Source organism: Prionailurus bengalensis, chromosome B4 (genome assembly GCF_016509475.1).
Source record: "Prionailurus bengalensis isolate Pbe53 chromosome B4, Fcat_Pben_1.1_paternal_pri, whole genome shotgun sequence".
Lineage (NCBI taxonomy): Eukaryota > Metazoa > Chordata > Mammalia > Carnivora > Felidae > Prionailurus > Prionailurus bengalensis.
The window spans coordinates 45,550,801-45,577,585 of NC_057358.1; the positions used below are offsets into that span (position 1 = coordinate 45,550,801).

The 26,785-nt window shown below is 44.7% G+C and overlaps 1 protein-coding gene across 2 annotated transcripts in view; it reads left to right on the top strand.

Annotated features, from left to right (window-relative positions):
- The window catches only part of ETV6 (ETS variant transcription factor 6), a 257,241-nt gene that overhangs the window by 74,557 nt on the left and 155,899 nt on the right, over positions 1 to 26,785 (top strand). The window contains exon 2 of one of the 2 annotated variants that reach the window (XM_043561574.1): positions 25,733 to 25,859. In XM_043561574.1, the coding sequence (XP_043417509.1) occupies positions 25,733 to 25,859 (127 nt within the window). Of the gene's footprint in view, positions 1 to 25,729; positions 25,860 to 26,785 lie in introns of both variants that reach the window. The other variant, XM_043561573.1, reaches the window with a different exon arrangement.

Here is a 26,785-nt window from a genome sequence, read left to right on the forward strand (position 1 = left end):
TCTGGAGTTTACCTGACTCTCCCAACAGAGAGCAGCACAGAAGAAACCTTACGTAGCACAGACAGGCCCACGTCCCATGGGTTACAGGGCTGTTTGTTCGCGTGCACCAGCCAGTTGCACAGAAGTAGCTTTTGTGACAAGGGCCCCACATGAAAAACCATCTTTTAGGGCCCTCTACCTCATCAGGGCAGTGTACCTGGGAGCTTCCCATTCCACAGTGGTGGTCGCGTTCCCTTTGGTCATTTTACATCTCCTTTGTTCTTCTCTTTCATCCTTGTCATTCATGAAGTCACCTGAGAGGGATGATAATAATGCTAAAGAAGGCCTCAGAATAAGAAATAGGAAGAGCTAAGAAAATACAGCCTCAAGCATACTTGGAGCTGGTTTTCTGGTTAAGAGGCTTGATTAAAAGTGTGGGGGAACTGAAGCCGATTTTCGCATCATTATGAAAAGCAAAGGAAGTGTTCTAGCCCATGTGCCGTATAGACTGCATCACAGGCTCGGGGAAGAAGCCTGGGGCTTGGTGGTCACAGGTGAGCACGGAGTGCTACCACCAAGGGCCCCCTGATGGCTCCCCAGGAGCTGACCCTGGCCAGGAAAGTGGCTCTGGTTCCAGTTATAGGACTTGGTCATGGGACTTCTAGAAAGACTTCGTGGGGCGTCTGGGTGGCTCAGTCGGTTAAGTGTCCGACTTTGGCTCAGGTCATGATCTCACCATTCATGGGTTCAAGCTCCGTGTCGGGCTCTGTGCTGACAGCTCGGAGGCTGGAGCCTGCTTCGAATTCTTTGTCTCCCTCTCTCTCTGCCCCTCCCCCAGCTTGTGCTCTCTCTCTCTCTCTCTCCCCCTCCAAAATAAAATAAACATTAAAAAAAGGCTTCTGTTGCCTGTCCTTTCTTCTTTCAAGCTGTATATTCATTCCTCACAGTGGAGTAAATTAGGGGTGAATTATACACCAGTAAGGACTGGTATGCCTCATGAGAGAATAGTCTACACCTTAAAAATTAGATCCTATTTACTCTATGGTGATAGAAGCGACGGGGCTGGCCTTGAGGCTATTTGGAGATCCCCTTCAGAGTTAAGATTTATGACACTAGTTTTACTGTCAAATTGCGTCATAGACATTTATAATTACAGGAAATCATTTAAACTTATTTATTGTTAATTAAATGTTTAAACCACTTTAAAAGATTTTTTTAAAATTGAACTTCTTTACATAGTAACCAACCTCCTGCACCTGACTTCTTCAGTCTTTAGCCCTATGTGCTCCCATAGCTACCGGATGGTTTTTATCAATGTTTTGTTACAATTTCATATTCTACTTTTAGCTATTTAATACCGATATAATAATAAGTAGCATTGTATATCGGGTTTTATAGTTTACAAGACACTTGGACATTCTCTCTTTTTTTGATGGCTCGATGACATTCCAGCTGAACTGATCTGCAACAGTTTAAGGTTCTCTTTATTTTTTTAATTTTCTTTTTCATTTTTCTTTTTCAAAAAAAATTTTTTAATGTTTATTGAATTTTGAGAGACAGATCATGAGCGGGAGAGGGGCAGAGAGAGAGGGAGACGCAGAATCCGGAGCAGGCTCCGGGCTCCCAGCTGTCAGCCCAGAGCCTGACGTGGGGCTCGAACTCACGAACCGTGAGATCATGACCTGAGCCAAAGTCGGACACTTAACCGGCTGAGCCGCCCAGGTGCCCCTCTTTTTCCTTTTTTAAATTTTTTGTTTAGGTTCTGTTTCTCAACTGAGTTCTGCTCAAGCGTGAGAAACCATAGCAGTGAGCATGAACTAGTTTTAGCCTTATCACTGTTTCCTGCTTAAGCAGGTAAGATCTGCTGAAGGAAAGAACAGTTGCCAAACGGCTAGGTGTGCCAGTTCATGGCCTAGAAGGGGCAGCTGTCGGTTGGACTTTGCCCATGTTTTCAGGATTTTATCTGATCTTCTGGGTATACTCATGAGTATACTCCTGTGGGTGGTAAGCTTATTTATTTTTGAGAGAGAGAGAGAGAGAAAGAGAGAGAGACACACACAAAGCATGAATGGGGGAGGGGCAGAGAGAGAGGGAGACACAGAATCCGAAGCAGCCTCCAGGCTCCCAGCTGTCAGCACAGAACCTGATGCGGGGCTTGACCCCACAAACCGTGAAATCATGCCTGAGCTGAAGTCGGACACTCAACCAACTGAGCCACCCAGGCGCCCCTGAATCAGAGACCTGTTCAAAGGCTTTGTACCTTTAACTGAAGAACCTTTCTGAAGGTCCTTCCAGCCATTAGGCAGCCATCTGGGAACAGGTGAAGGTCAGGCTGTAGAGAAATAGGTGTGGTTCATGCCTACCAAGTGGTCTGTCCTGGGATCTGAGACGGTTGCTCCCTGGGTCGCCTGCTGCACTATGAATGCAGAAAGAGATAGATGTGAAAGGAAGAGCCAGTTTCCCTGTCCTGTTTGGTGTGACTGCTGGCAATTTGACGATTTCTTCCTTAATCTTGAGGCCATCTCAATATAAATACCGTGGAGAAGATAGTGGTCTTTGAACTCTTGGTTCATATGGTCTTGACCTTGGTTAGATACCATCTTGACCTCTGGAAAGAACTGTGCCCTAGCCTAGTAATTTATTGATTCTCCTCTCTACGAAATAACTGGTGTCTTTTAAGACTTTTTTTTTTAATTATTTTTTTTTTTTTTTTACTTTACATGCTTGAAGTTGAAGGTCATCTTCCTGGTAGTGAACAAATAACCATTTTCCCAGTGGTGTGCCAGATGTGTGGGTTAAAGCAGGAAGGCTAGCTGTCGTGGGTGCCATCCCTTGGTTTTTTGCTGATTCACAGGGGCAGTTAATTTCTCTCTACCACTTTTTCTGGCTCTGCAAAAATACAGGAGGGGAGTTCATGAACATTTATGTGCTACCGGGGGATTTTTCTGTGCAAGTGAAAATTATTATTGATGCAACCACAGGACTTGCTGCCAGCTTTAGGGGTGCATTTTTACTTTCTCTGGAAAGAGGCCAGCAGAAATGATGGAAACACAGTGCATTTGACTTTGACCTTACTTTTGACAACTGTTCCCTTGCAATCCTTAAAAACACACTCCACCATCTAAGAGCACGGCGGCAGGCCTTCGGCGAAGCCTATGGCCTATGCGTGCCTTTGTAGGTCTTTGAGGATGGTGGTGAGAAAACCCTATCCCTCACTTGCTTCCTGGTAGCTTGGCATTTTAGAGGCATCTGGAAAGAAAGGTGGCAGAAAAGCAGCCTAACCGGCTTGATGAGTCTTGTATAAATAGAGGAAGTCCAGTAAGGCTCCTGGTCTGGGATTGCCAAGCTCAAAGAAACCAATTGTGTGTGCACAAAGGCACAAGTCACTAAGGCCCAGAGATCTCCCAGGAGGCCTGCACGTAGGCAGGTCCCAGAGATCTCACCAAAGACTGAACGGTCCGTTGCAGCCAGGGGGCTGGCAGAGTTCAATGACTGTGGACGCGTGGGAGAGGTAGCAGTGTTGCCTGAACTGGCCATGTGACTGGGGAGGGGAGGGGACAGCTGTCCCGGCCCTGCCCTCCCACGACCCTGTTTTCTCAAGCCTTCAGACTCATCGAACAGGTGCAGAAGGTGCAGATAATGGCAGTGACCGCTGTCTCCTCTGCAGAACTTGTGGGTGAACTTGTGCGCTTGATTTGATTTCCTCCTTTTGCTTGGCAAGGTGCAAGTCAGCCATTAGAGTGGACCCACGTGGAAGGAGAGAAACCCTTCCCCCCCCCCAACCCGGCCCCTGGCCTCTCGGGGGCGGGGGGTGGGGGCTGCCCTTTCCCCTTCCCTAGAAAATGACTTTATCTTGTGCATGTCATGCGTCTAGAACATCAGAGAAGGTGGGAGAATTTGCCTTTCCCAAATATGCGTACAGGCAGCTTTAAGCCGTTCTTGTGAGTAGGGGAGCCCATGGACATGCTTCCCTCCTTGGCTCACAGCCTGTCTGCCTTCTCTAGGCTGAGCGCCTCCAGTGTGTTTGGTGACCCAGAAAAGGCGAAAGTGAGATGGCCCTCTGTGGGCACTGCTCTTAAGAGAATGGGGTGTGCTGCCTGGGAGACATGATTTCAGCGTGAAGTTTTATGTTTAGGGCGGCTGTCATCTTCCACCGCAACCAGGAGAGTCAGGAATAAGTCCAAAAAGGAGTGTTTGATCTTTAGGATACTGTGCTACGTAAAGTGAAAATACATCCTCCCCGTTCAGTGTTGTATTCTCAGCACCTGGCACAGTGTTGAGCAACAAACCAATTTTTGATTGAAAGTATCGCTAGACGGCTGAATGAACGGGTGCTACTTGAGTGTGAGAATTTATCTGTTCTAATCAGGTGGTTTTCTGCTCACCTCAAATTCCATGTAGCAAGAACGGAGGATGCTTACAGGGGGAGAAGATGCGTGCTGTTTGTTTCTCCATAATATTTCTGTACGAAAGCAAGAGCTTGCTAAACTTTAGAAGCTTTTGGAGGTTTTTGAAATTCCCCACCGTTATTCTTAAGAAGAGAAGGGAGAACAACTTTTTTTTTTTTTTTTCTACCTTCTTGGCCGAGAAGGAAAAGCGAATTTCAGAAAAACATGGGACGGAACAGGAAGTGTTCAGAGATTTAGTCATACTTGTTAGGTATGAAAAAGCCCCACTGCATTCTCATATTGTTTCTTTTATGGACTTAACACTTCCGACTTTGAGAATACCTTCCTCCCCAAACGGAAGGCTCTTTATAGTCGTTAATCTTCATTCTGCTTTCTTTTTCTCAAAAACTTGAAATGTTAGCGACCGTTTTGCCGGTGTCATACCAGCTAAACCTTCCAGCTAAATACATTTTACCTGTCCAGGTTCATTAGCTCAGTTGAGAATGTGGCCCTGCTGTAGGCAGTAGGGGGACCAGTTTGTCCTGGTTTCCCTGGGACTTTTCTGGTTTTAGCACCGAAATCCCACATCCCAGCAACCCTTTCAACCCCAGGGAAACCAGGATGGTTGGTCATCCAAGGAGGCCACCAATGCATGTGACCCTGAGTGAAGAGAAATCCTGCCACCCCACAGTCCTGCCCTTCAACCTGGCCTTAGAAGTGACCCAGACAAGAGTGTGTGAATGAGGTCGTAGAAACCTTTAGTGCCTCTTGGTAGTTGAAGAAGATTCAAAGCACATTGTCATGGAATTAGGGAAATTCAAGATGAGCAGGGGTATCTTTGTGATACGAAGTAAAATTTCTGGCTTCTTGGGGGTTTTTTCTTTCTGGTTTTGTTGTGTTTTGTTTGTGTTTTTGGTCTGCCCTTTCGCTCCTTACTACAGTATATGGTGAAAAGCGAAAATGAGAACTGATAGCTACCTAATTTCTGAAACAAGAAGTGTGATTTCAGATACTTCTCTTGGTCTCAGATGTTTCATCTGAAAAATGAGGACGCTGGTCTCGATTTCTAGGGCCCTTTTCTGCTCAAACATACTATGAGGAAAGAAGCAGGAAGTAGGAAGGAAGAGAGGTCAACGAGAAAATGGACTCCGGTCCCTTTCATAAGCTCTACTCACACGGAGGACCTTTTTCTTTAAGCATGAGTCTTTCGACATACTTAGGGTATTTCCACCCATCGTTACCCACCTCGTCTTTTTCTGCCGTCTTACGCTGTGTTATTTGAATGTGCTCGGAGGGAGAGGGTGGCCACCATGGTTCCCCAGGTGCACCTGATACACAGACATCTTTTCCTTTTCCTGCCTCCAGAGGACCTAGAACAACCTGTGCTGTTAGGACACCCTGGCAGTGGGCCTAAATACATTACCCCGGATGTCAGAATATGCTTGCTTGTACCTAAATTGTCCAACTCCAGGTATGCAGTCGTCTTGTGAAACACTAAGACTTTCAAAAACTTTCCAATATATATATATATTGGAATATATATATATATATATATATATATTTTACCATCTTTCATGTATTTCCATGTATACATTTCCATGTATACATTTCATGTATATTTCCAATATATATATATATATATATATATATATATATATATATATTGGAATATATATATATATATATATTTTTTTTTTTTTACCATCTTTCACGAGTCCATAATGCCACTCTCCTTTTGCCAAAGATCCTTACTCCTCATTTTAGGGGGGCAGGGAATGTAAAGGGATCATGGCTTTAAATCCAACATACCTTGGTTCGAGTTCTCGCACCGTTTGTTGTATGGCATGGGAAAGAACATTCTTTAAGTTTGACGAGGCTGGCTTTCATCATCTATAAAGCCAAAAGGTATCCTATCTTAGTGTTGGCACATAGAAGGCACCGAGTGTAGTTTATTTCCCTCTTAGCCCTTCCCACTGTACCAGACCCCCTGGCGTGTCACCTTGTGTTCGTTCGTTGCCCCCTGTTGATTTCAGAGGTTACAAAAAAGGTGTTACAGGTAAGGGAGGGTAAGTACACAGTGTGTGGGTACTAACTGAATAATCGTGCCAGGCTTTCCTCCTGACAGTTCTTCCTAGGCAGCGCTGCCCCTGAATGGTTACGGAACCAGCGGGGGGAAAAGGTGTCGTTGGCAAAGAACAGGTCACCTACACGTAAGAAGTGAAACGTGCGCGTTATCAGACACCTTCCACACCACCACTCCCGTGCTCCACGATATTGAAAAGTTGATCCACAAATGCCGGTAGAGCTGACAACTGATCGTGGCGGCAGGTGGTGGGGAAACCTCTGTTCAGCAGACCCCCGGATGTTTCAGTTGTAGTCACGTTCATCAAAAGAATCAAATGCCTGGTTTACCTTTTAGCAAAGCATTGCTAATAGTGTTCGCGAAATTACCTCGGAAGAGCTCTCCTGGAATATCTACCGAATCCGGGTATCATGCCAGGACACGTAGACCTGGAAGGGGCCGCTTCTACTGCAGCATCTTTATGGGAATTGAGTCTTTCCACTTTCCTGTCCCCGCCCCCCCCGCCCCATTTTTTTTTCCTTGCTTAAAAATAGGTAATTTGCAAAGGCACTCGAAGGTGACTTAACTCCTGTAACAGATAACAGTTTTGCGCGAGCATTGTGTCTTTTATCATGCAGCCCTTGATGTGATTAGGTGATAATTATGTGTAATTATGTGATATCTTGAATCTACCACAGATGGAGCTACCAAGCCATCTCAGAAATGACCATATCTGTATGTGTGTGTATCTGTATGTCCTTAAGATTTACCACAATTTTGGCACATGCACGCTTCTCGTTGCTACTTATTAAGCTTTTTGCCTGCGAGGTCCCGTGCTAAGTTCTAGTGTATCATGTCCTTCAATCCTCACAGCCTTTGAGGGAGAGCCAGTGTTGTTAGTACCCGCCCCCCCCCCCCCCCCCCCGCAACCCCCGGTGTAGGTGAAACGACTGAGGCTTGTGGAGTTTAAGTAACTGGCACAAAGTTGCACAAAGTCATGAAGTAAGTGCCAGAGCCAAGACTGAAAACACCCGTGGGTGCTCCCACACCATAGCTCTTGGCCACCACACCTCTAGATCGGTAAAAAAAAATTTCTAGAACTGAAGAAAGAGATCTAAGGAGAGAGATGTGATCCCTAGATTTGAATGTCTTTTGTGATAACAATATGAGACTTCTGTCTCTTTAAAATGTCATTAAAATAAAACTCGAAAGTCTCCATTCTCCATCTACGTAGTATCAAGAATGAGCAAGAAGTCTCCATAATTCATGGCATGTGGCCCCTTTTCGAGAGACTAGTTCCTGTCTCCAGGCCTTCTTTTTCCTTCCAGTTCCGCGTGTACCAGTGTTTATCTGCTGCTTACTCTACCCACCTAGGTGTTTGTGGGTCCACCAACATTCCCGTGGGAGCTTCTCCTGAAAGTACCTTTGCCCCAACATCAGCACAGAACAGGGGCCTGGAGCTCCGACTGAGTGAGCCTGTGGTTTCTCGATGCCCGTGAGAGTACAGCTAAGGGAGCTGGTCTTTCGAGGTCTTACCTCTTAGTGAAATCAGGGTTGCTGTGTCACCTAACGTGATTTCTAGAATAGTAGGGATAAGGCCAAAAGAAGGAATATGCATACCTGCACTTAGATAGCCATTTACGTGTCATCTCCTTCAGGCTTTCAGAAGTAGTCACTTAAAAGCCAAAACATTTGCTTGAATTGCACAGCCATTGCTTGGTGTCATGGAAGAAAGGTCCTTAGTTCATAGGCTCTGGGTTCAAAGACCGGCTTGTCACTTATTAATATTATGCAAGTTGTGTAACACTGTCGAATTCCAACTTTTTAGTCTTTAAAATGGGGATCAAAATCTCACACTTACTTGATTGCTGAGGCACTTAAATGAAATAATATATGTGCGTGCTCCATAAGAGTTGACAATAAAGATTTTTCCCTTTTCCGTAAGTTTTTTTCTCTTCCAGACTTTAAGCTCTTTAAAGAAAATAATTTTCTTTTTCTTATTCATCTCCATATTCTCAACCCCCAGCAGTGTCAGGCATGTGTTCATTGAATCAAAGAAAAATCTTTTGGGAAGGTCTTCAGATCATTCATTTATTCACTCACTCATTAGTTTCACCCCTGCAGCACATCGGGCTCTGTGCTTGGGGTAGTGCAGTCAACAACACAAACGTAGTCTGCCGCCACTTTTTTAAGTCTATCTGAGAGAGAAACATTAAATAGATAATTAGAGTAATGAACAACTTTGGTCCTTGAGGCGGGATCTACGTTTCGGAAATAGCCGAAATTATTTGGCCTCAAGTCCGATGAGGCCAAACTGTTTTTGGCCAGATACAAACAGGAGCACTAAATCATTATAACTGGTTCTGAAAGTCCTAAAAGAGGTGTTTCTAAAGTATTTCTGGGGAAAGAAGGCATCACTGGACTAAGTCTAATCACATTATAAAGGATCTACCTCAAGAGGCAGCAGAACTGATGAGATGGGATCATAGTAGGTCAGGTGTTCCAGGAGCTTGGAACCACCTGGAATAAGGCCTAAAACCAAGTCAGATAACTGGATAATTGGGCAGTGAACATGCCTCTTGGAGGGGAGAAGAGGAGATGAGGCAGCTTGTAGCAAGATTGTCATGTGGATAGTTGGACTTAAAATCTTTGTCAGTGAGTCGCTGGGTGGCCCTAGGGGGAAAACACAAGACAAAAGATGAGTTTGTGTTGGCATCAAGAAATGCTCTTGGTGGGACTGTCTAATGAGGCTCATTCAATTCATTCATTCATTCATTCATTCATTCATTCATTCATCCAGCCAGCCAGCAACGGGTGCCTAGTGCTAGCGAACAGGCACTGCTCTAGGTGCGAGGGGAACAGGATAGAGAGATCCCTGCTCACTCAGAGTTTTCTGCTAATGACAGCCTTCCCTCCTGGTTCAGTGGAAGGGTCTGGGGCTCCAGTGTGCTCCGTGGGGGCCTGAGAAGCAGGTGAAGGTGAGGTAGGCCTCACCTGCAAACCGTCAACTCGGAAACGAGGAACTGTGAAGACAGCACCTAGATCCAGACTCAAGGGCAGATCCGCTGAGGAGAGCAGGTGCGTGCAGATGGGAGAGACTTGGCCTGAGACGCGAGGAGAGGTAGACGTAGGACAGGAGGCCCTGAATGGGCAGTTGAGCCCATGGAAGGGAGGGAACTGCTTAAAGTCCTGTGTTGGGAGGATAGAGCTAAAAACCTACAGTCAACTTTAAGAAGGTGTCTTAACATTTTTATTGAACTAGAATGTGATTGACAGTGGATTTGAAAGAGCTGGGGCTTTATTTAGGTGTTAAGATGCTCAGGGTCTCGTGGAGCTTTTCATCTTACCCCTATTTGTCCTGCAATTTATTTTTAATTTTTTTTAAAATTTGTATTATTATTATTTTTTTTTATTTGAAAGAGAGTGGGGGAGAGGGGCAGAGGGAGAGAGAGAGGATCCCAAGCAGGCTCCATGCTTCGCGCAGAGCCTGACGCAGGCTCGATCCCACGACCCTGGGGTCGTGACCTGAGCCGAAGTCTATAGAGTCGGATGCTCAACCAGCTGAGCCACCCAGATGCCCCATCCTGCAATTTCGATGTAACACAGTCAAGCCTCTGAAAATGGGGCTGATTTATTTTTCTAGCCTAAACCAAGGAAAATACTGCGTGTTCTTCTCTTCCCAGTGATCTGTCGTGCACAAAGAAAATGTTATAATGCTGTGAGACAAGGCCTGTGAATTTTTTTTTTTTTTTTTTTTTTTTTTTTAAGCTTCTGGTGAGAGTTGTGACAGGGGAGGCAGCATTAGTCTTTGAACCTAGGTCTGAAAGTAGTGGAAAACCATTGCGTGACAAGAACACGACATGGTTTGTGCGGCCTTTTTCTCCTATTCTGACTCAGTTGACTTACTGGAAACCTCGTCAATCCATCAGCACAGTTGTCTCCATTTTATAGCTGAGGAAACTGAGGCTCCAGATTGCCCTCCCTTCTTTTTGTAGTTTTTGCGGGAAGAATCAGTTGGCGTTGAGGGAATATTGAGCGTTCAGGCTTATGCTTGTGTGGTTCTTCAGTCTTGCAAGGACGGAAAGGCACGCGCAGGTGACGAGAATTGGTAGAAAGGCACATGCAAGTTGCATTGAAATGGGAAGGTTAGTGTAAGAGATTGAGTGTGTGGGGGGAGGGGATGCACGGATGTCCTTCCGGTGGGGCATCGGTCACAGCCTAGAGTGCCTCTGGTCCTTTTCAGCAGCTGCTTTACCTGCTGCATGGAGTCAGGCCAGGCAGGTGAGCACAGGTTGGACCCAGACTTGCTCTCAAGGAACTTGGAATCGTGCCTTTTACTGTGTGTAGGGCCTTACTTCCACTTTCTACGTCAATTCTGTTTTCTCTTAACTAGATACCTCTTTCCTCTGATGAGTGCAAAGGGTCTTCTGAGAACTTTAAACCTCTCTTGTATGGTCCAGGAATGGCAGATGGTAGAAATAATTAGTATGAAGCAGAGTCCCCCAAGCTTAGGGGCTGCAGGTGGGTTATTTCTAGGTGTCGCCTAAGAAAGGTTGTGGCCAAGTTCAAGAAAATCCACGTGAGGAGAGGTTGCCTGGCACAGGGATGATCTGAGCTGGGGAGGAGAGCTGAAGCTGCAAAGTGGCATCCTGAACAAACTTGTTTTGCAGCTCCCAGGGAAGTTTGTTAGGTAGGTTAAAAGAGTGAGCGAGCAAGCGAGCAAGGGAGATAGATACTGATAAGAAGAAGAAAGTAATAGACTTCGCTTGGTGGAGCCTGAACTCCTCTATATTCTTTCTGCTGAGTTCTGAGAGGCTCATCATCACTGAGTACAGGACAGGAAGTACCTCTGTCCCCTCTGTCCTTCTCTGTACATGGCTTCCAGTTTAGAGGACTCTAAGGACTGACCCTTGTTTTTCCTTTTTTTTTTTTTTTTAAGTCTTATTTATTTTGAGAGAGAGAGAGAGTACAGGAGGGGTAGAGAAAGAGGGAGAGAGAGAATCTGCTGTGTCAGTGCAGAGCCCGATGTGAAGCTTGAACTCAAGAACTTTGAGATCATGACCTGAGCCCAAACCAAGAATTAGCCGCTTAACTGGCTGAGGCACCCATGCGCCCCTAATGACTGACCATTGTAATTGGAGAAGTGCAAGAGGAGAGGGGTGCCCGGGTGGCTCAGATGGTTAAGTGATCAACTCTTGATTTTGGCTCAAGTCACGATCTCACGGTTATGAGATCGAGCCCCGACTCAGCTCCGTGCTGAGCATGGAAACCTGCTTGGGATTCTCCATCTCTCTGTCTCTGTCTCTGTCTCTCTCTCTGCCCCTCCCCCGCTCCCTCATGTGTACTCTTTCTCTCTCTCTCAAAATAAATTAAAAAAAAAAAAAAGGCAAGAAGAGGAACATGGGTCATGTGTAGTCGTTGTCTACCCAGACTTGATGATGTTTCTGAAAGCATGTGGGACAGCATCACACCTTGTGACCTCTCCTCATTCCTGTGGGGTGCTCACTGTCCCAGGCTCTAACCTACAATACGCAGTGTGGTTCCCCGTAGCTACATGTGGCGAATGAGCCCTGGAAATGGCTAGTGCAACAGAGAAACTGAATTCTGAATTTATTTAATTTTAAAATGTACTTGACTTTTGTTAAAAATCTTTTAAAGTGTGTTCGGAACAGCTTGGATATGTGAATTGACCTTTTCAACTGTAGATTTTGTATAATCTAAATACAGATCAAGTATTTCCCGTGAAAATTTGGTGTCTATTTGAACTGTAATATAAACTAGGTTCCAAAGACCTAGTATGGAAAAAAAAGAATGTATCTCAATAACTTTATTGATTTATATGTTGAAAGAGTATTTTGGCTACATTGGGTTAAATGTAATATATTATTTAAATTAATTGTACATGTCCCTTTTTAAAATGTGACTGCTAGGGGCGCCTGGGTGGCGCAGTCGGTTAAGCGGCCGACTTCAGCCAGGTCACACGATCTTGCGGTCCGTGAGTTCGAGCCCCGCGTCAGGCTCTGGGCTGATGGCTCGGAGCCTGCAGCCTGTTTCCGATTCTGTGTCTCCGTCTCTCTCTGCCCCTCCCCCGTTCATGCTCTGTCTCTCTCTGTCCCAAAAATAAATAAAAAACGTTGAAAAAAAATTTTAAATGTGACTGCTAGAAAAACGTTAAATTACACACATAGCTCGCATTGTATTTCTGCTGAACAGTGCTGGTCTAGATAATGTCTTATTGGGTCCTTTGGAAGTATCATGAGGACTTTTTTAGGGAAAGTTGCTAGACTTCCAAAGTTAGAGATTCGTTTTTCCCTATTGTGTTAAACTCTGCTTTTTTAGATGGATGGGTTCATGACAAGGGAGGGTTGGAAAATAGGTTTTGGTTAAGAGTGAGTTAATTGAGAAGATAGCTTTGCTTCTGGTAATTAGAATGATTTTCAAATGCATTTTCACCCACTTGGAAACCACTGATTGTCATGAAAACAAAGCACATTAGTGCTTTGTCATTTGTGTCTGTTCGGACCCTGCTCCTTTTCTTCAGGCAGAAATCCTGGTGATTGTCAGCAGAGATTTGATTTGCTCCTGGCAAGGAACCTAAAGAAATATAACTAAAGGGGAAGTCCGTAGCATTAAAGGAAATATTTAGCCCTTTGCTAACTCCTGTTTGAACCCTACCAGCTCCCAGTGGTTTTCAGAGTCCCTATTTCAACTTCTTTGTTTAAACTTTCCAGATCTTCCTATTTATAGATTTCAGTTGTTGGCAGCTCATGTTCGAGGCGTTGTTGACACCAGTGGTGAGGCCTGACTGGTGGCGATGCTGTAGGCTGCTTTCACAGCTTGGTTTGCAAGTCGCTTTCTAAAGATGCAAAGAGAATTACTATCCGATGTAGTAGTTTCAACACCTGAGTGAATTTCAGATGACAAAGTCACATCCTTGCCACGCTTCTCCCACTGTTTCAGAATTGTAGTTTGCTTACAAGGAAGAAGAGATAAAATGCTAATGACATCAAGATGCTTGGCAACTTGAAAATTTTGTTTCATAGGAAGAACTGAAGTTTCCAGTGACTTCTTTTAAATCAAGGAGTGAATAAATAATTCCGCCAGATTCTTAAGTAAGCTACCCTTCCCCGTAAGGGCCACTTTATACCCAGACTTTATCATGATGACCAAGCGTTTAAAAAACATTATAGGCAAAAGTAACTCTGGAGAAAGATGGCATCCTCGGTCTCTGGACCTGCCAGAGGCGTGGCGGGATCCATTCAAGGATCTCGTTAGCCCTTCAGCCTCCATTCCTGCATCCGTGGAGTAGGTTTTGTGCTCGTTCTGGTGACATGACTCGTAGGAGTGTTAAGAGGATACAGCAGCCTGTAATTGAAGGGCTTTTGGTAATAGAAGGGTATCTTGGTAAAAGGCCTTAGCAAGCTCAAGATTTCTACTAGTTTAGGGTTCTAAGATTTTATTAAGAAGTCAGCTGCTTGGAGTTCAAGCTGTTTCTTCAAATTATAATAAGTTGATAGTTTGTGTGCAAAAGTAAAGACCTACCCACTGGAAGCAAGGTTACTTTTGGGGGGCGGGGTGGAAGTAAAGCCCACTCAGCCCTTTAGAATGGTACAAATGTAGCCCTGAGCACCGTGTTGGGGATCCTGCCCCTCACCGAGGGAAGAGCTGTCCAGGCTCCAGGCTACTTGATGCGGTTTCATTCTGAGCAAGAAAGGGGTCCAGGACCTGAGCATATGAAGGCAGACCCTTCTGGGTGGGAGAGGAGGAAGGGAGGGCAGGCCAGAAGTGGAATGGGTTTTCGTTCGCTCTTGCTTTTCCTTCATCCACCTTGTCTTGCTCCTGTTGTACTTAAAAAAGTGCTGAGAATGCAGGTTCCATGTGGAGTTGCAGAGAGTGAAGCAGGGCTTCCTGCTGGTGGGTTTGGGGAGGGGGTAACTCTAAGGGCAGTGGGGAGAGAAGAGGAACCCCTGCAGGCACACCTGTCTGGGCCACTGGTTCCTATGTAGGTCAGGTAGTCCTCATTCAGGAAATTCCTGTATTACACCCATCATGTCCATTGTATGGATCATTCAGGAACTTCCTGTATTACACCGATCATCTCCATCGTATGGGTCAAGGCAGAACAATAACAATTTACTCAGGAGGGAAGGACAATTAGCAAATTGATTAAGAAGGTTTCTAAAAAACTCTTGTGACGGATGATCAGTTAACATGTGTCTTGATTTACTGTATTGACTTCTGTCTTGATTTAAGATAGTGAGTCTCAGCCTGACTATTGGAATCACATGGGCGGAGCTTTAAAGCTACTGATACCTGGCCGATTTACTTGGATACTGGAATTTTTTTTCTTCTTAGAGCTGCTCCAGATGGTTCTCCTGTGCAGCCAAGATTCAGAATACCTGGTTTAGAATGTGTGTTTCCTCAACTGTTAACTGATCCCGAGTCCCTGAAGTATGTGGAAATTCAAGCCTATTTTTCAAATACTGGGGCGAACTAACAATTGTAATGAAGGCATGGATCTTGCTAAAATAAATTGCTACTTAGCCTTCACAACAGGGCTCCAAGGGTGTAGCACAGGAGTTTCCTTATTTCAAGCTGTGTCATATTCTGATAATCACTGTTGTCATCGTGCACACACACAGGAATCAGTTGTCAGAAACAAAACTTCTTTCTACCACCCGTGGCCTCAGAGAAGGAGAAGATGCCTTTTCTGCGTTCCTGTCGGGAGTTTTGTGTCTAAGAATCAGGGAATTTCTAAGGTTTTTGATAAGCGTAGGTAGTATAGGTAGAAGATAGTTGCCACGATGGTTATTACTTCTGGAAAAGCTTGTCTGAAAGAGGAAATTCAGGTGTGTGACCTTGGTCATCGGTGTTCAAGGTTGTTCGTATGTTACTTTTTAGAGGTGTAGAGGCTGGGCGGGGCAAGAAGATGAATTCTGCTCTGATTCGTCAGTCAGTCCTATAGTGAGGTCATGTCAATCTTGTCTTGGTTTAAGTTAATTTCTCATTTCACAACATAAAGACAGGTTTAATTCTTGAAGATGTTTAAACATTTTTTTTAACGTTTATTTATTTTTGAGAGACAGGGAGAGACAGAGCATGAGCCAGGGAGGGGCAGAGAGAGGGGGAGACACAGAATCCGAAGCAGCCTCCAGACTCCGAGCTGTAAGCACAGCGCCCGACACGGGGCTCGAACCCACGGACCGCGAGATCGTGACCTGAGCGGAAGTCGGACGCTTAACCGACTGAGCCACCCAGGCGCCCCAAGGCAGGTTTAATTCTTAAAGCACACACTAGAAGTAGTGCTTTATTTGGGTCTTTTCAAATTCCATGTCGTAATAAAGCCTTGCGTTTACAGAGAGCCTTTGTTTGAAGAAACTCATAATAATTTACAAGCTTCATCTCATTTATCTTTAAAATAATGTTATGTGACAGTAAAGGTTGGGTATCGGTATATGCCAGTTTCTCAGACAGCAACGCTGTGGAGAGGCTGACTTCTTTCTTTCGCACTGCTTTTTAAGTGTGGCGTTCTTATGTGGGTCTACTGAAATTATTTTGGCAGTAAACATTTTCCAGAGATACAAATCTTTTCCAGATCTAATTTGCGCTTATGACCCTAGGTATACAGTTTACAGGGCTTTTTCTCTTGCTATGTATTCCTCCGCCGGAGGCAGCCCAGGAGTGATCTGATATAGGTAGAGCAAGGGAATTTGTTCAATTTGGCCATGGTCGTGGCTGTAACCCAGCCCTCCGCCTTACAGAGTGAGCCCCAGTGGGGTGAGGGTGTCTCCTGGTTCACCGAAAATGGACTGGATCCAGTTAGGAACTTGCCGGGCTTCCTGCAAAGCACTTCCTTGGGGCTGCCCTTCTAGAGACTTTATTCAGTTTTATTTAGCATCTCTCTTTGGATTAGTCTCATTTGAAGGAGAATGTAAATCTTGCCTCTGGGATCCAATCTTTAGATCCTACTATTTCTTCCGGTAAAAAAAAAAAGAAAAAGAAAAAAAAAGCCTTTTTAGTTTTAAAGGAGGTCTGAATTGCCTCCTCTGTAACCACCCCCAGCGAACAGCTGGGGCTGTGGGTTCAAGCCATAGCTTCTCTTTCTCTCTGTCTTCCTTTTACAAGACTTCCAGGATACAGCCGTTCAAGAAAGAGGTGAAGAGGAGCAAAGCCCAGAGTGATGCTGTAACAGAAAGAAGAAAGCTGCATGGGGGAGGGGTGAAGGGTTTATGAAGCAGGAAGCGGCAGGTGGAAGGGGAGGAGGAACAAATGGATAATGCACCGGTTTGAAGCAACAACCTGAGCATTAACCATTTATTCTGCCGCTTCTGCCTCTGGGCTCTGCGGAAGCCTGACCCTCGATCTTTCTCTGCCCAGGTCTCAAGGTCCCACGATGACCCCAGGGGACTTAGCTCCCAACCCCCGGGGGAGGGGGGGCACTGTGAGTACTCAAGGAGAGCAGTCACATGGCAGGTGGAACATGCCTGGAAGGTATCTCTCCTCTGGGGGGAGAAATTGAGAAGCTCTCTCTAATGGCGCCCTTGATACAACTAAATAGCAACTCTCTCAGTTCATTACTCGTTAGCCCCAGGCAGGGACACCGCATCCTGGCTAATTGTAATAGCCAAATCATTAAGGGGAATGGCATTAATGGAGGAGAAAGCATCTAATCAAGAGCTGAACTTGGCCACTTTGTTGTGCCCAGGATATAAGCTGCTGTGAATTTAAGCACCTAGTTCTTCTGCTATTAGAATTAGTTAGGAAGAAAGGATTTAGTGACCCTCTTTCAAAAGGTGGTTCAAAAAGCTTAGGGGCGTTTCGGGGTAAATCCCACAGGAAGACTTTATTTTTCCCAGAGATTTTATTTATACCTGCTGGCTGTGTATAAATAAAGTCACACCCCCTTTCTTACACCGAAGCGACCCACTATCAGTAGGACATGCCCTGTCACGGGGTTTCTAGGAGCGATGATGTATGTTGGCAAGTTTACCTAATCTCTGCTTAGAGCGAAAGCAGTCATCTCCATCAAAACAGGGATTCGGGGTATAGTCAGGGCCATGGAGCTCCCACGTTAATTTCCCCATCCAGGTCAAAAGCTCATGACCTCATCTGCATCAGCCCTGGGTTCCAGCCAGGTGAGCTGAGTACCCTTCAAGCATAGACCTCCCTGGAAACCACAACCTGGCATGAAAAGGAATCACAGCTTGAGATTCTGCTTACGAGTCATATCAGAAATACTTAAGAAATTCAGGGGGGGGGGAAGAAAAATTCATACCATCTCAGGTTGGAGAGGATCTTAATTAAAATGTTTTAAAATTAGAACAATAAATCTGAGTCTCCCGCCCCCCCCCCCGCTCCCCCCCAACCACCACTGGTGCTTGTCTTTAAAGGGCTTGCTCCTAGTTCCAGACATTAGTGCTTTTCCTGATAATATTTGGTAGAAGCCTTGAACCCTGTGAGGGATTTCCGATGGAGAGAGGAGGGGATTGTAGTGTTCAGGCTTGCTTTGGATCCGTTCTGCCCTCACTGTAATTAACAAGCTCTGACTTACCAGAAGATCGAAGATCCTGGAGTCAGAAGGCATCTTCACGTTCTACTTGAGTTCCTTCCCAGTGTAGGAACCCCATTTAGAGTGACTTTGGAGCCTCAGCTTCAACAGGCTTGAGGGAGAACAGTAGACCACATACATATTTTTAGTGCGTGGGTATATGCCGCCGGCTGGGCCCTCTGAGGTGCTGGGGAGAGGCTTTCTCTCTTCCTTACGCTAGTCCTTCCCGTATTTGAAGACATCTAGGAGAATCGTGTAGCTCTTTTCTTCCCCACAGGCTCCATATATCCTTAGTGCCTTTACCCAGGCCTCATTTGAGAGAATGGAGTCTGCTCTCTTCAGGCCGTTGGAGAAGCCTCATTGGACTGTGGCCACTGTGGTTTCTGGAGGCAGACTCTGCTCCTTCTCGGTATACAGATATTCTCACTGCAGGCGTGAATAACATGTTGACAGGGCCTTTCCTCCTCACTGCGCCTGGGTGTCTCACCTGTACATTTAGATTTGTTGCTCCTGGATGAACGGAAAGCCACTGAGTAAGGGAAATGTTTTTTTCTTGTTGTTAAACAAAATGTTAGAGATAAAAGTAACATTCTTTTAAAACATTTTTTAATGTTGATTTATTTTTGAGAGAGAGAGAAGGAAAGAGAGAGTTGGACGGGGGCAGAGAGAGGGGGAGGCAAAAAATCCAAAGCAGGCTCAAGGCTCTGAGCTGTCAACACAAAGCCTGATGTGGGGCTTGAACCCATGAGCTGTGAGATCGTGACCTGAGCTGAAGTTGGACGCTTAACTGACTGAGCCACCCAGGTGCCCCCAAAGTAACATATTTTTACTCAAAAATTACCTCAGGTGAGATTTCTATACCACATGAAGTCATCGTATGCACAAGTAATTGATCGTATGCCCTGGTGGCCTTGCTGATTGTGTCCCACAGGTAATAATACCTGTCCTTGGATGAATTCTAATGGCCGCCCCTACTCCGAGGTCATTCCAGGAGAACTTCTCTCATACATCGTATTTAGTCCCTTCCTCAGCTAAATGAGTTTATGCCTTCCATCTGTGCTCCCAATAAGATAAGCATTAGGCTTAAGAAAGTTGGCACCCTGGCTTAGGTGACTCTGTTGAGTGACCTTCAGGAACCCCACACAATTCTGTGAGGAGCAAGGGCACAAAGCAATGAAATATTCCAAAGCCGCAATGATTCTATACAAGCTTGGACTTATCTTTTGGGATTCCCCATAAATTCTGAAGCCTCCGTTGATGGGCAGTGCTCCTTAAATGTAATATCTTATTTCTCCTCATGAGCTGGGAACTTGAACGGCTTGCTTAACCTCTGCGATCTTCAGGTCGGATTCCTCATGTGGAATGGAGATGATCGTGCCCTCCTTGCAGGGTTATTGTGAGTCTGAAATAAAGTGAAGCTTTCATGGGAAGCGCATTCCAAGTGTTCCCTGAATGCTAGCTCCCTTTCCTGATGGTTGCAGTGAATATCTTCCAGCTGAGATTGGCACATATGTTCTGAGGGGTGTTAAGTATTTATTCTGTAAAGTGATACTGAATTTTAAATGTTGGGACTATCTTGGAAATTCTAGGACTTATGGTGGCAGAATTCATAATGCCTAGTACAGGCGCTGGCTCTTAGTGGACCCTAGAGGGATGATGAAGTATATCATAATAACCATAGGGAGAAAAATACCCTAATGACCTTTTACAGCAATATTAGACTACAGGGCCTATCGCTCACACTCCTTTTTTATTTATCTTGCTGTCCACCGAGAACACAGTTCTGCGTAAAAGGAAAGCTTACAATGTTTTGACTACATTGTGTCTGATTGACAGACATGGATGCTGTCTTCTGATTTTAGGCCGGGAAGGTGAGGAAAGGGGCTGTTTCAGGTGGAAATACACAGGAATCTGCGTATTTCAGGTCTCAAACCCCTCTTCTCAAATGTCCAAAGGAAGAGCCCTCCTTAGACCAGTAAAGCCAGGCTCCCAGGAAGATCTCCCCGTCAGTATGTGTGTGGTTCGTCGGGCGCACGCTCCCTCACGCCTTTCCAAGGGCTGAATGGGCATCTGGGTGACAAGAAAGGAGGGGGGCCAAGCATAGTTCCACCTATTCTAATTTGCACAGAGTAGTCCCATTTCCCTCCCACCTCTGAGACTACCGCAAGTGTGTTAAAAGCCAAAGACCAGTTGGGCTGTACAAATCTAATGGCACCCAGAGGGTGCTCAGGAGAGGAGCTGGACGCTAAGAGGAAGGCCCGCCCAGGCTGCTGGTACAGATGTCTTCTGGAAACCTCGATGGGATGGAAAGAGAGCATCACAACTTCACAGCTGGGATTTGATGGAGCTGGATTTCTACTTCAGAGTTGATGCTTGAATACCTCAGATCCCAAGGTATATCTCAGATCCTAAGGTATACTGCTTCTTTCTGGGGAAATGCCAAAAATGTCATGGCCTGCGGCTCTCGGTGCAGTGTATATCTAGAAAAGAAGACTGGCGTTTGCATCTTTTCCCAGGTTCTTGAAGTTGATCTGGCTGAATTTTGGGGTGGACAAAATATTCAGTGTAGTTTTTCCCTTAAAATTTTTTTTAATATTTATTTATTTTTAATATTTTTTAGTATTTTATTTTTATATTTATATTTTTATATTTATACTATTATAAATATTATATTTATATAATTTTTATATTTATATAAAAATTTTAAATATTTATTTATTTTTAATATATTTTTAAATATTTTATTTTTATGTTTATATATTTATATTATAAATATTATATTTATTTTTATTTTTAATATTTTTTATTTTTTTAAATATTTATTTATTTATTTTTGAGAGAGTGAGAGAGACAGTGCGAGCAGGGGAGGGGCAGAGAGAGAGAGGGAGATACAGAATCCAAAGCAGGCTCCAGGCTCTGAGCTGTTAGCATAGAACCCGACGCGAGGCTCGAACTCACGGACTGCGAGATCATGACCTGAGCCAAAGTTGGACACTTAACCCACTGAGCCACCCAGGCGCCCCTTCAGTGTAGTTTTTCAAGTGAAAGGAATTGGCATTCGAGAGTGTGTTCGTTCGGGCTCTTGTGCGTGTCTGTTTGTACCCCCGGCACCAAAAACCTCAAAAACTGTGCAGCTCCAATTTCTGTCTTGTTCAGGTTTGGGGTGATGTATATAGATCTCGCTTGTTAATGAAAGCTTATTTAATGTAAGCTATAGCCACCGCCTTGAATCATTTCACAGCCAGAAGAGTGTACTTAAATAATTGTGTGTTCAGACTTCAGTTTAGTGAATCTCAGTAAATAACTTCCCACTGGAGACATTTCTTCCCTTCAGTCTCTAGAAGACAAACTGTAGTACAAGCATCAGCTTTCCCAGGCAGCTTTCCCAAAAACCTGCAGGGTGAAAAAGAGATCCTTCCCTCAAAATAGGGAATATTACCAGGTGCCCACCGTATCTCGGGTGCCTGTTGTTTTCCATTGTCTGAGTTGCCAGTTAGAGTGCAGGGAAGGGACATCAAAGTGCAACAGGGCGAAAAGGGCAGCTGTAGAATTTTTACCACATTTCCCGGCGAAATGGTCACCACTCTGTTTCCATGACACTCTTCCTCCTGAGAACCTGACACGGGCTTCAGAAACCATCCTTGGGGTAACCTGGCATTCATAATGGGGATGGGGGCTATTTGGGGAAACACTTCCTAAATCGGGGACATCTCGGCCTTAGAGGAATCTGTAAAATTATCGGTAAACCATCTCTTTGCAAGTACAACCAAACTTTGTTTCTATTCTTCTCAATTCCAGAAACGCTTTATCTTTATTTCCAGAAAGTTAATATTTAATTGGCAACAGGCTCGAAGTGTGTCAACCTTCAGCCTCTTTAAAGAACTAATGGTGTGAAAACAAATGTATAAATGCATCAGGGGGATCCCTGTGATTTATAGAAGCTCTACATTGAATAATTTTGAAAAGGGAAGACTTTTCTGGTAATAAGAAGATTCATTTTTTTGACTTTTCTGTAGTATGCAGCCATGGGGGGGGGGGAGGGTTAGGGGAGGGGAGAGGGGAGGAGAAATACCATTCTACGGAGCATAAAATGTTTAAGCTTATTTTACGTGATAGTCACACGTTCCCTAAGCACTTGATTTAAAAATGAGCAGAATCCAATGGATACCCTTCATTGGCCCTTCATGGTTTGGGGAGGAAGGAGGACAGGGAATAGACCTCATTTTGGTTTCGGTAGTTAAATGCTTCCAGCAACCTTACTCCATATTCCATTTAAATTAAAAGAAAAAAAAAAAGAAGAAAAAGAAGAAAAGAAAAGCTTTCTATAATGGTTGGTGAAATTTACATTTCATCCCTTGCCTAAAACTATTTTTAGCCTTCTTTCTCTTTTCAGAGCTTTGTGCTGCCCCCTGCCCCCCCTTAGGTTTTACAATTGGTCTTAGAAATGGCAGTGCTTTCCTTTTGTTTCTGCAGGATGGTTTGATAGGTTGTGTCTGCACATTTGAGAGCAGCACGTTTTCTTTATTTTTTTTTAGCATCTAAACAATAATGTAACCACATCACGGCCTTTTCAGTCACATCGTTGACCTCCGTCAACATGAATGCATTAATGTTGCATTCATTTTATCCCATACAACACTTGAATGCATTAATATCACTGTCTGTAGCATTTTAATTTAATTAGAGCAGTGGTTATAATCCTCTTGGGAAAAATCGTTATCCCCTCTGTAATGTTAAAATAAAACACCTCTGGTTTTCACCCGACTGACAATTTGCTTTTGAGGTGACTGAGCTCTTCATGTGTACTCCCCTTCTCTTTGTTGGGGTCGGACCACAGAAGCAGTTGTGAGGATAAAGAGGTTTCTTTTATTTGAGAAATTGGATGTTAGTCTCCTTAAGCCTCTCGGTCTAGATGTCTCTGTCTGAGATAGTGGTGTTTGCTTCCTATTTCTAATTGCTGATAGTCTGCTGGTTATGCCTTGTAGATGTTAAGTGTATGGTTATAGGAATAGATGAAAAAATGTGAACCATGTGAATTGCCCTAGAAATTAACAAAAAGAGAGATAAAGCCTGCAGTGTGAGATTTCCAGGTGTGTGTTTCATTCTGTTAGGAAAGGAGCCCACATACTGGGCAATGTCCTTTCTTGGGTCCCTTCAGGGCTCTACTGGCTGCTGAACTCAGGGTCAGGGTAGGTGTATAATGGCTGCTAGCAAAATGCTCAAGGCCCTAGAAGTGCATTTTGCTGCAACCCCCCTCTTGGTCAATACCCTCTCTCCCGCTGCTGGCAGGTATCTTCGTTCAATCTTTTAAAAAGAGCTTCCCGTCCCAAGCTTAGGGTGTTGCAATATTGCTGAGTAGAAACCGTCGTCTGGAATGAGAATCTAGAAGCTGTCTCCGTCTAGAATTGTTTGGACATGGGGGTGTTATAAAATCCCAGGGCAAACACTGAAGTGTGGCTTTTCAGTATAGCAGTAAGGACAGGCAACCACTCAGATGCACACACACACCGGGGGCTGCCTCTTGAGAAGGTACAACGGTGGTAATTTAGCAAATCAGAATATATACACTTGAAAGGTGATACCTAGCTTGACTCATATCCGTAGGCTAGCGCTAGATTTCCCAAGAAACCAAGTAAAATCTGCTCTGAGGCCTGGTTTTCTCCCCTTTTTTGACTTTGATGGGTTTGGTGAGGGGTGAAGGAGCTGGGATGACGTGGCCTCTCACTCACAGGGACCAGTTGCAGGATCTGGTGAGTTTCTCCTTGCTTTAAGAGATAGTCATCGTGTTATGAAATGCCGTCTTCCTTTTTTTTCTCGCACTCGTGCCATGCCATTTGAAAACTCTTTGGCTGCACAATGTTTTCTTCATCAACAGTTTCACTTCTGCAAAAACCCTAACAAAACAAAGCTATTTCTGGGAATACATGTAACGGCAGATAAGATATCTAGACATATATTGGGACTGGTTTTTTTTTTTTTTTTTTTTTTTTTGAGGGTTGAAGTGTGTTAAACTAGAAAAAACAGACTGCGTTTAGAATGTTTAAAAAGCCTATCTCTCTTTGAAAACCCCCTAAACAGATTGTATGTTTCCCAAAGGTGTGTTTATGTCTTTGACTCTTTCACCCCTTGAACCCCGAACTAAACACCAAAAGTTATAACTCATCCTTAAGCTAGAGTTGCTCAAAATATGCGTGATGGTTGGTAAAGTTCAATGAAAGTGAAGTTGAAGGTTTTGCCTCTGGGTGACCTTTCACAGGACATCATGATTGATACAGAAATGAAATCTAGGGTGTGTACGCCTGCCTTTAATTAAGAAATTCACCAGGAAACTTTAGGATGTATGTTTAAACGGAAATACTCCAAGTGCCCTTTTTGCTGGTAGAGGATGCCTCAGGGAAGGTATAGCAATTCCATTCGGAAATTACAGAAATATGTATATATTCATTTAAAATTGAAACTTCCTACCACAACCACCAAACTTTCCAGGCTCTGAGCAGAAGAAAAGCTTTAATTTGCTTATACAGCCAGGGGGACTCCCCTGCTTCCCTTTTGCACATTTGATGAAGTATAAAATGTTAGAGAACTGTCTTTCCAAAACATAAACACCCCCTTTGCTTTATTTTCATCTGCAATTTTTCTTTTGCTCCTGATTCTTGTTTTCATAATGGCATCTTCCTGATCTTTCCCCCCAACTTATTTTTGGACCTTGTATGTCCCACTTTGCTTTGCCCAGTTGAACCACAGAAACGAATGGAAGTTATGTTTATTTATGTATGGACTTTAAGTCAAAGTAGTTGGTATGTAGATTTGAGATGCAAATTGTACTGCTCGTCTAGCTGAACATAATAGTTGGTTCCTTGTCATTATTTGCTGTGTTTTAATTTGAAGCTAGTAATAATCCTTCTCATCCCATCCAGTTGTTTTAATTGATCTAACAAACACTGCCTGTTTGAATTTAAACAGTGGGTCTGCAGTTGTCAGTTGAATTAAGTACCTTCAATTAAACAGCACTTTCCTTAAATGCAGACAATTCTTGAATGAGCTCTGAAATACTTCAGAAGGAAAGAAGCATGTGTCTAAGATGGAAAATGAAGGGACAAGGAGATACTGTTAATGTTGCAGATAGTTCCCTGCTATGAAGGAAAAAATCATTGGATATTTTTGGTTTCTAATGAGATAGGTAGGCCATAGAAAAATCTTGTTTGTAGATTTATTAACTAAATCTGGAGTTTACAAGCCATCACTTTGAGCTCACCTCTCATTGGAGCTGAGTACAGAATCATATTTGCATTAGGAACCGGGGATATTGCCAGAGAAGAGGAAACGTGGTTTTAATGTATGGATGACATTAATTATGTTACTTGGACAAGTAATTTTTGAGAGTAGTCTTTAAAGCCATTCTCTTGGACATACGGTTTCATTTCCTCTGCCTTGTCTCCCCTCTTGACTTGAACAAACCTCTAGTACAGAGGGGAGGGGAAACGGACACCCATTGACCTGAGTCCAAAGGAGAAGCCCTGTGTTAAGCCTTTCCACAACCTTGTTACAAACCCCAAATGCTGGGGATCTGGAAGACAACTGAAGTGTCTGGAAAGGGGGCGAGCGGGAATGATGTGAAGCCTGGTTGGCCAGTGCTCAGATGCCCCCTCTCCCTTTTGCCCCCCACCCTGCGCGCTGTCTTCACACCTAAGTCAGTTCCAAGCTTTCATTGTCTTCTTCCCCCTCCCCTCTTCCTGCCCTTCTTGTTAACAGCAGGAACGAATTTCATATACACCTCCCGAGAGCCCGGTGCCGAGTTACGCGTCCTCGACTCCGCTTCATGTTCCAGTGCCCCGAGCGCTCAGGATGGAGGACGACTCGATCCGCCTGCCCGCGCACCTGCGTGAGTGTTGGCGCGCATGCGCGCGGGGCTGGGAGGGAGGACAGACCGCCCCAGGGCCAGAAGGACAGACTGACTGAGAGGGGAGTGGTTGCCCGCGCGCGGGGACGGGGCTTCAGGCAGGAGATTGGCAAGCTCTGAGATGGGTGGCCCTCCTGATGTCCACCGTGGGAAGCTGCTTCGCGGTCCTTTACCCCTCTCCCCCCCGCATTGATGGCTTCAAAAAGCTTGAGACTCCTGTCCCTTGTTGACACGTTACCCCCAAATCTGGAAGTGTGCACCATGTAGCAAGGTCAACTACATCTCCTAAGAGGCAAAGTGAACGTTTTTGGAAAGTTTGCCTCTCTTCCTGAGTTCACCCGTAACTCCTCTAGGATTTTCGTAGGCCCTAAATTTTGGGCAGTTTCTGAGTCAGACTCCCTCCCTGCTTTGCTTTTAGGCTGTGTGCTCTTCCTTTCTTTCCACCATTTTTTTTTCTTTCTTTTTTTTTCTTTTTTTTTTTGTTTCATGCTGGCTGCTTTTCTTTCCTTCGTTTTACTGCCCAGATAGGGCCTCTCACTCCCGTCCTTTCTTTTGCTCCCCTCTCCTGCTTCTCCTGTGCCTGCATTGCCTCCACGGCCGCAGTCTTTGTGGTCCTTCCACCTCTCTCTCTCTCAGGTCACCTCTGCCCCTTGCCTCTACCAGCTCCCTATCTGTAGCTTGGCAGAGGATCGGCACCAACACACTTGTGCTGTTGGGGCCAGTCTCCAAAGCAGCCGACACCTGTCATTTCCTTTTTGTCTTCCTTTCCTGTGCTGCCACCCAGCCTCTAGACGATACAGTGTGATGGGGCAGCTGGGGAGAATGAGTCACCTGATTCCCACCCTGATCACAGTGTCCAAGAAAATGCCAGGTTTCCTGGCTTGAATATTGCCCTGAGGGCTCAAGTC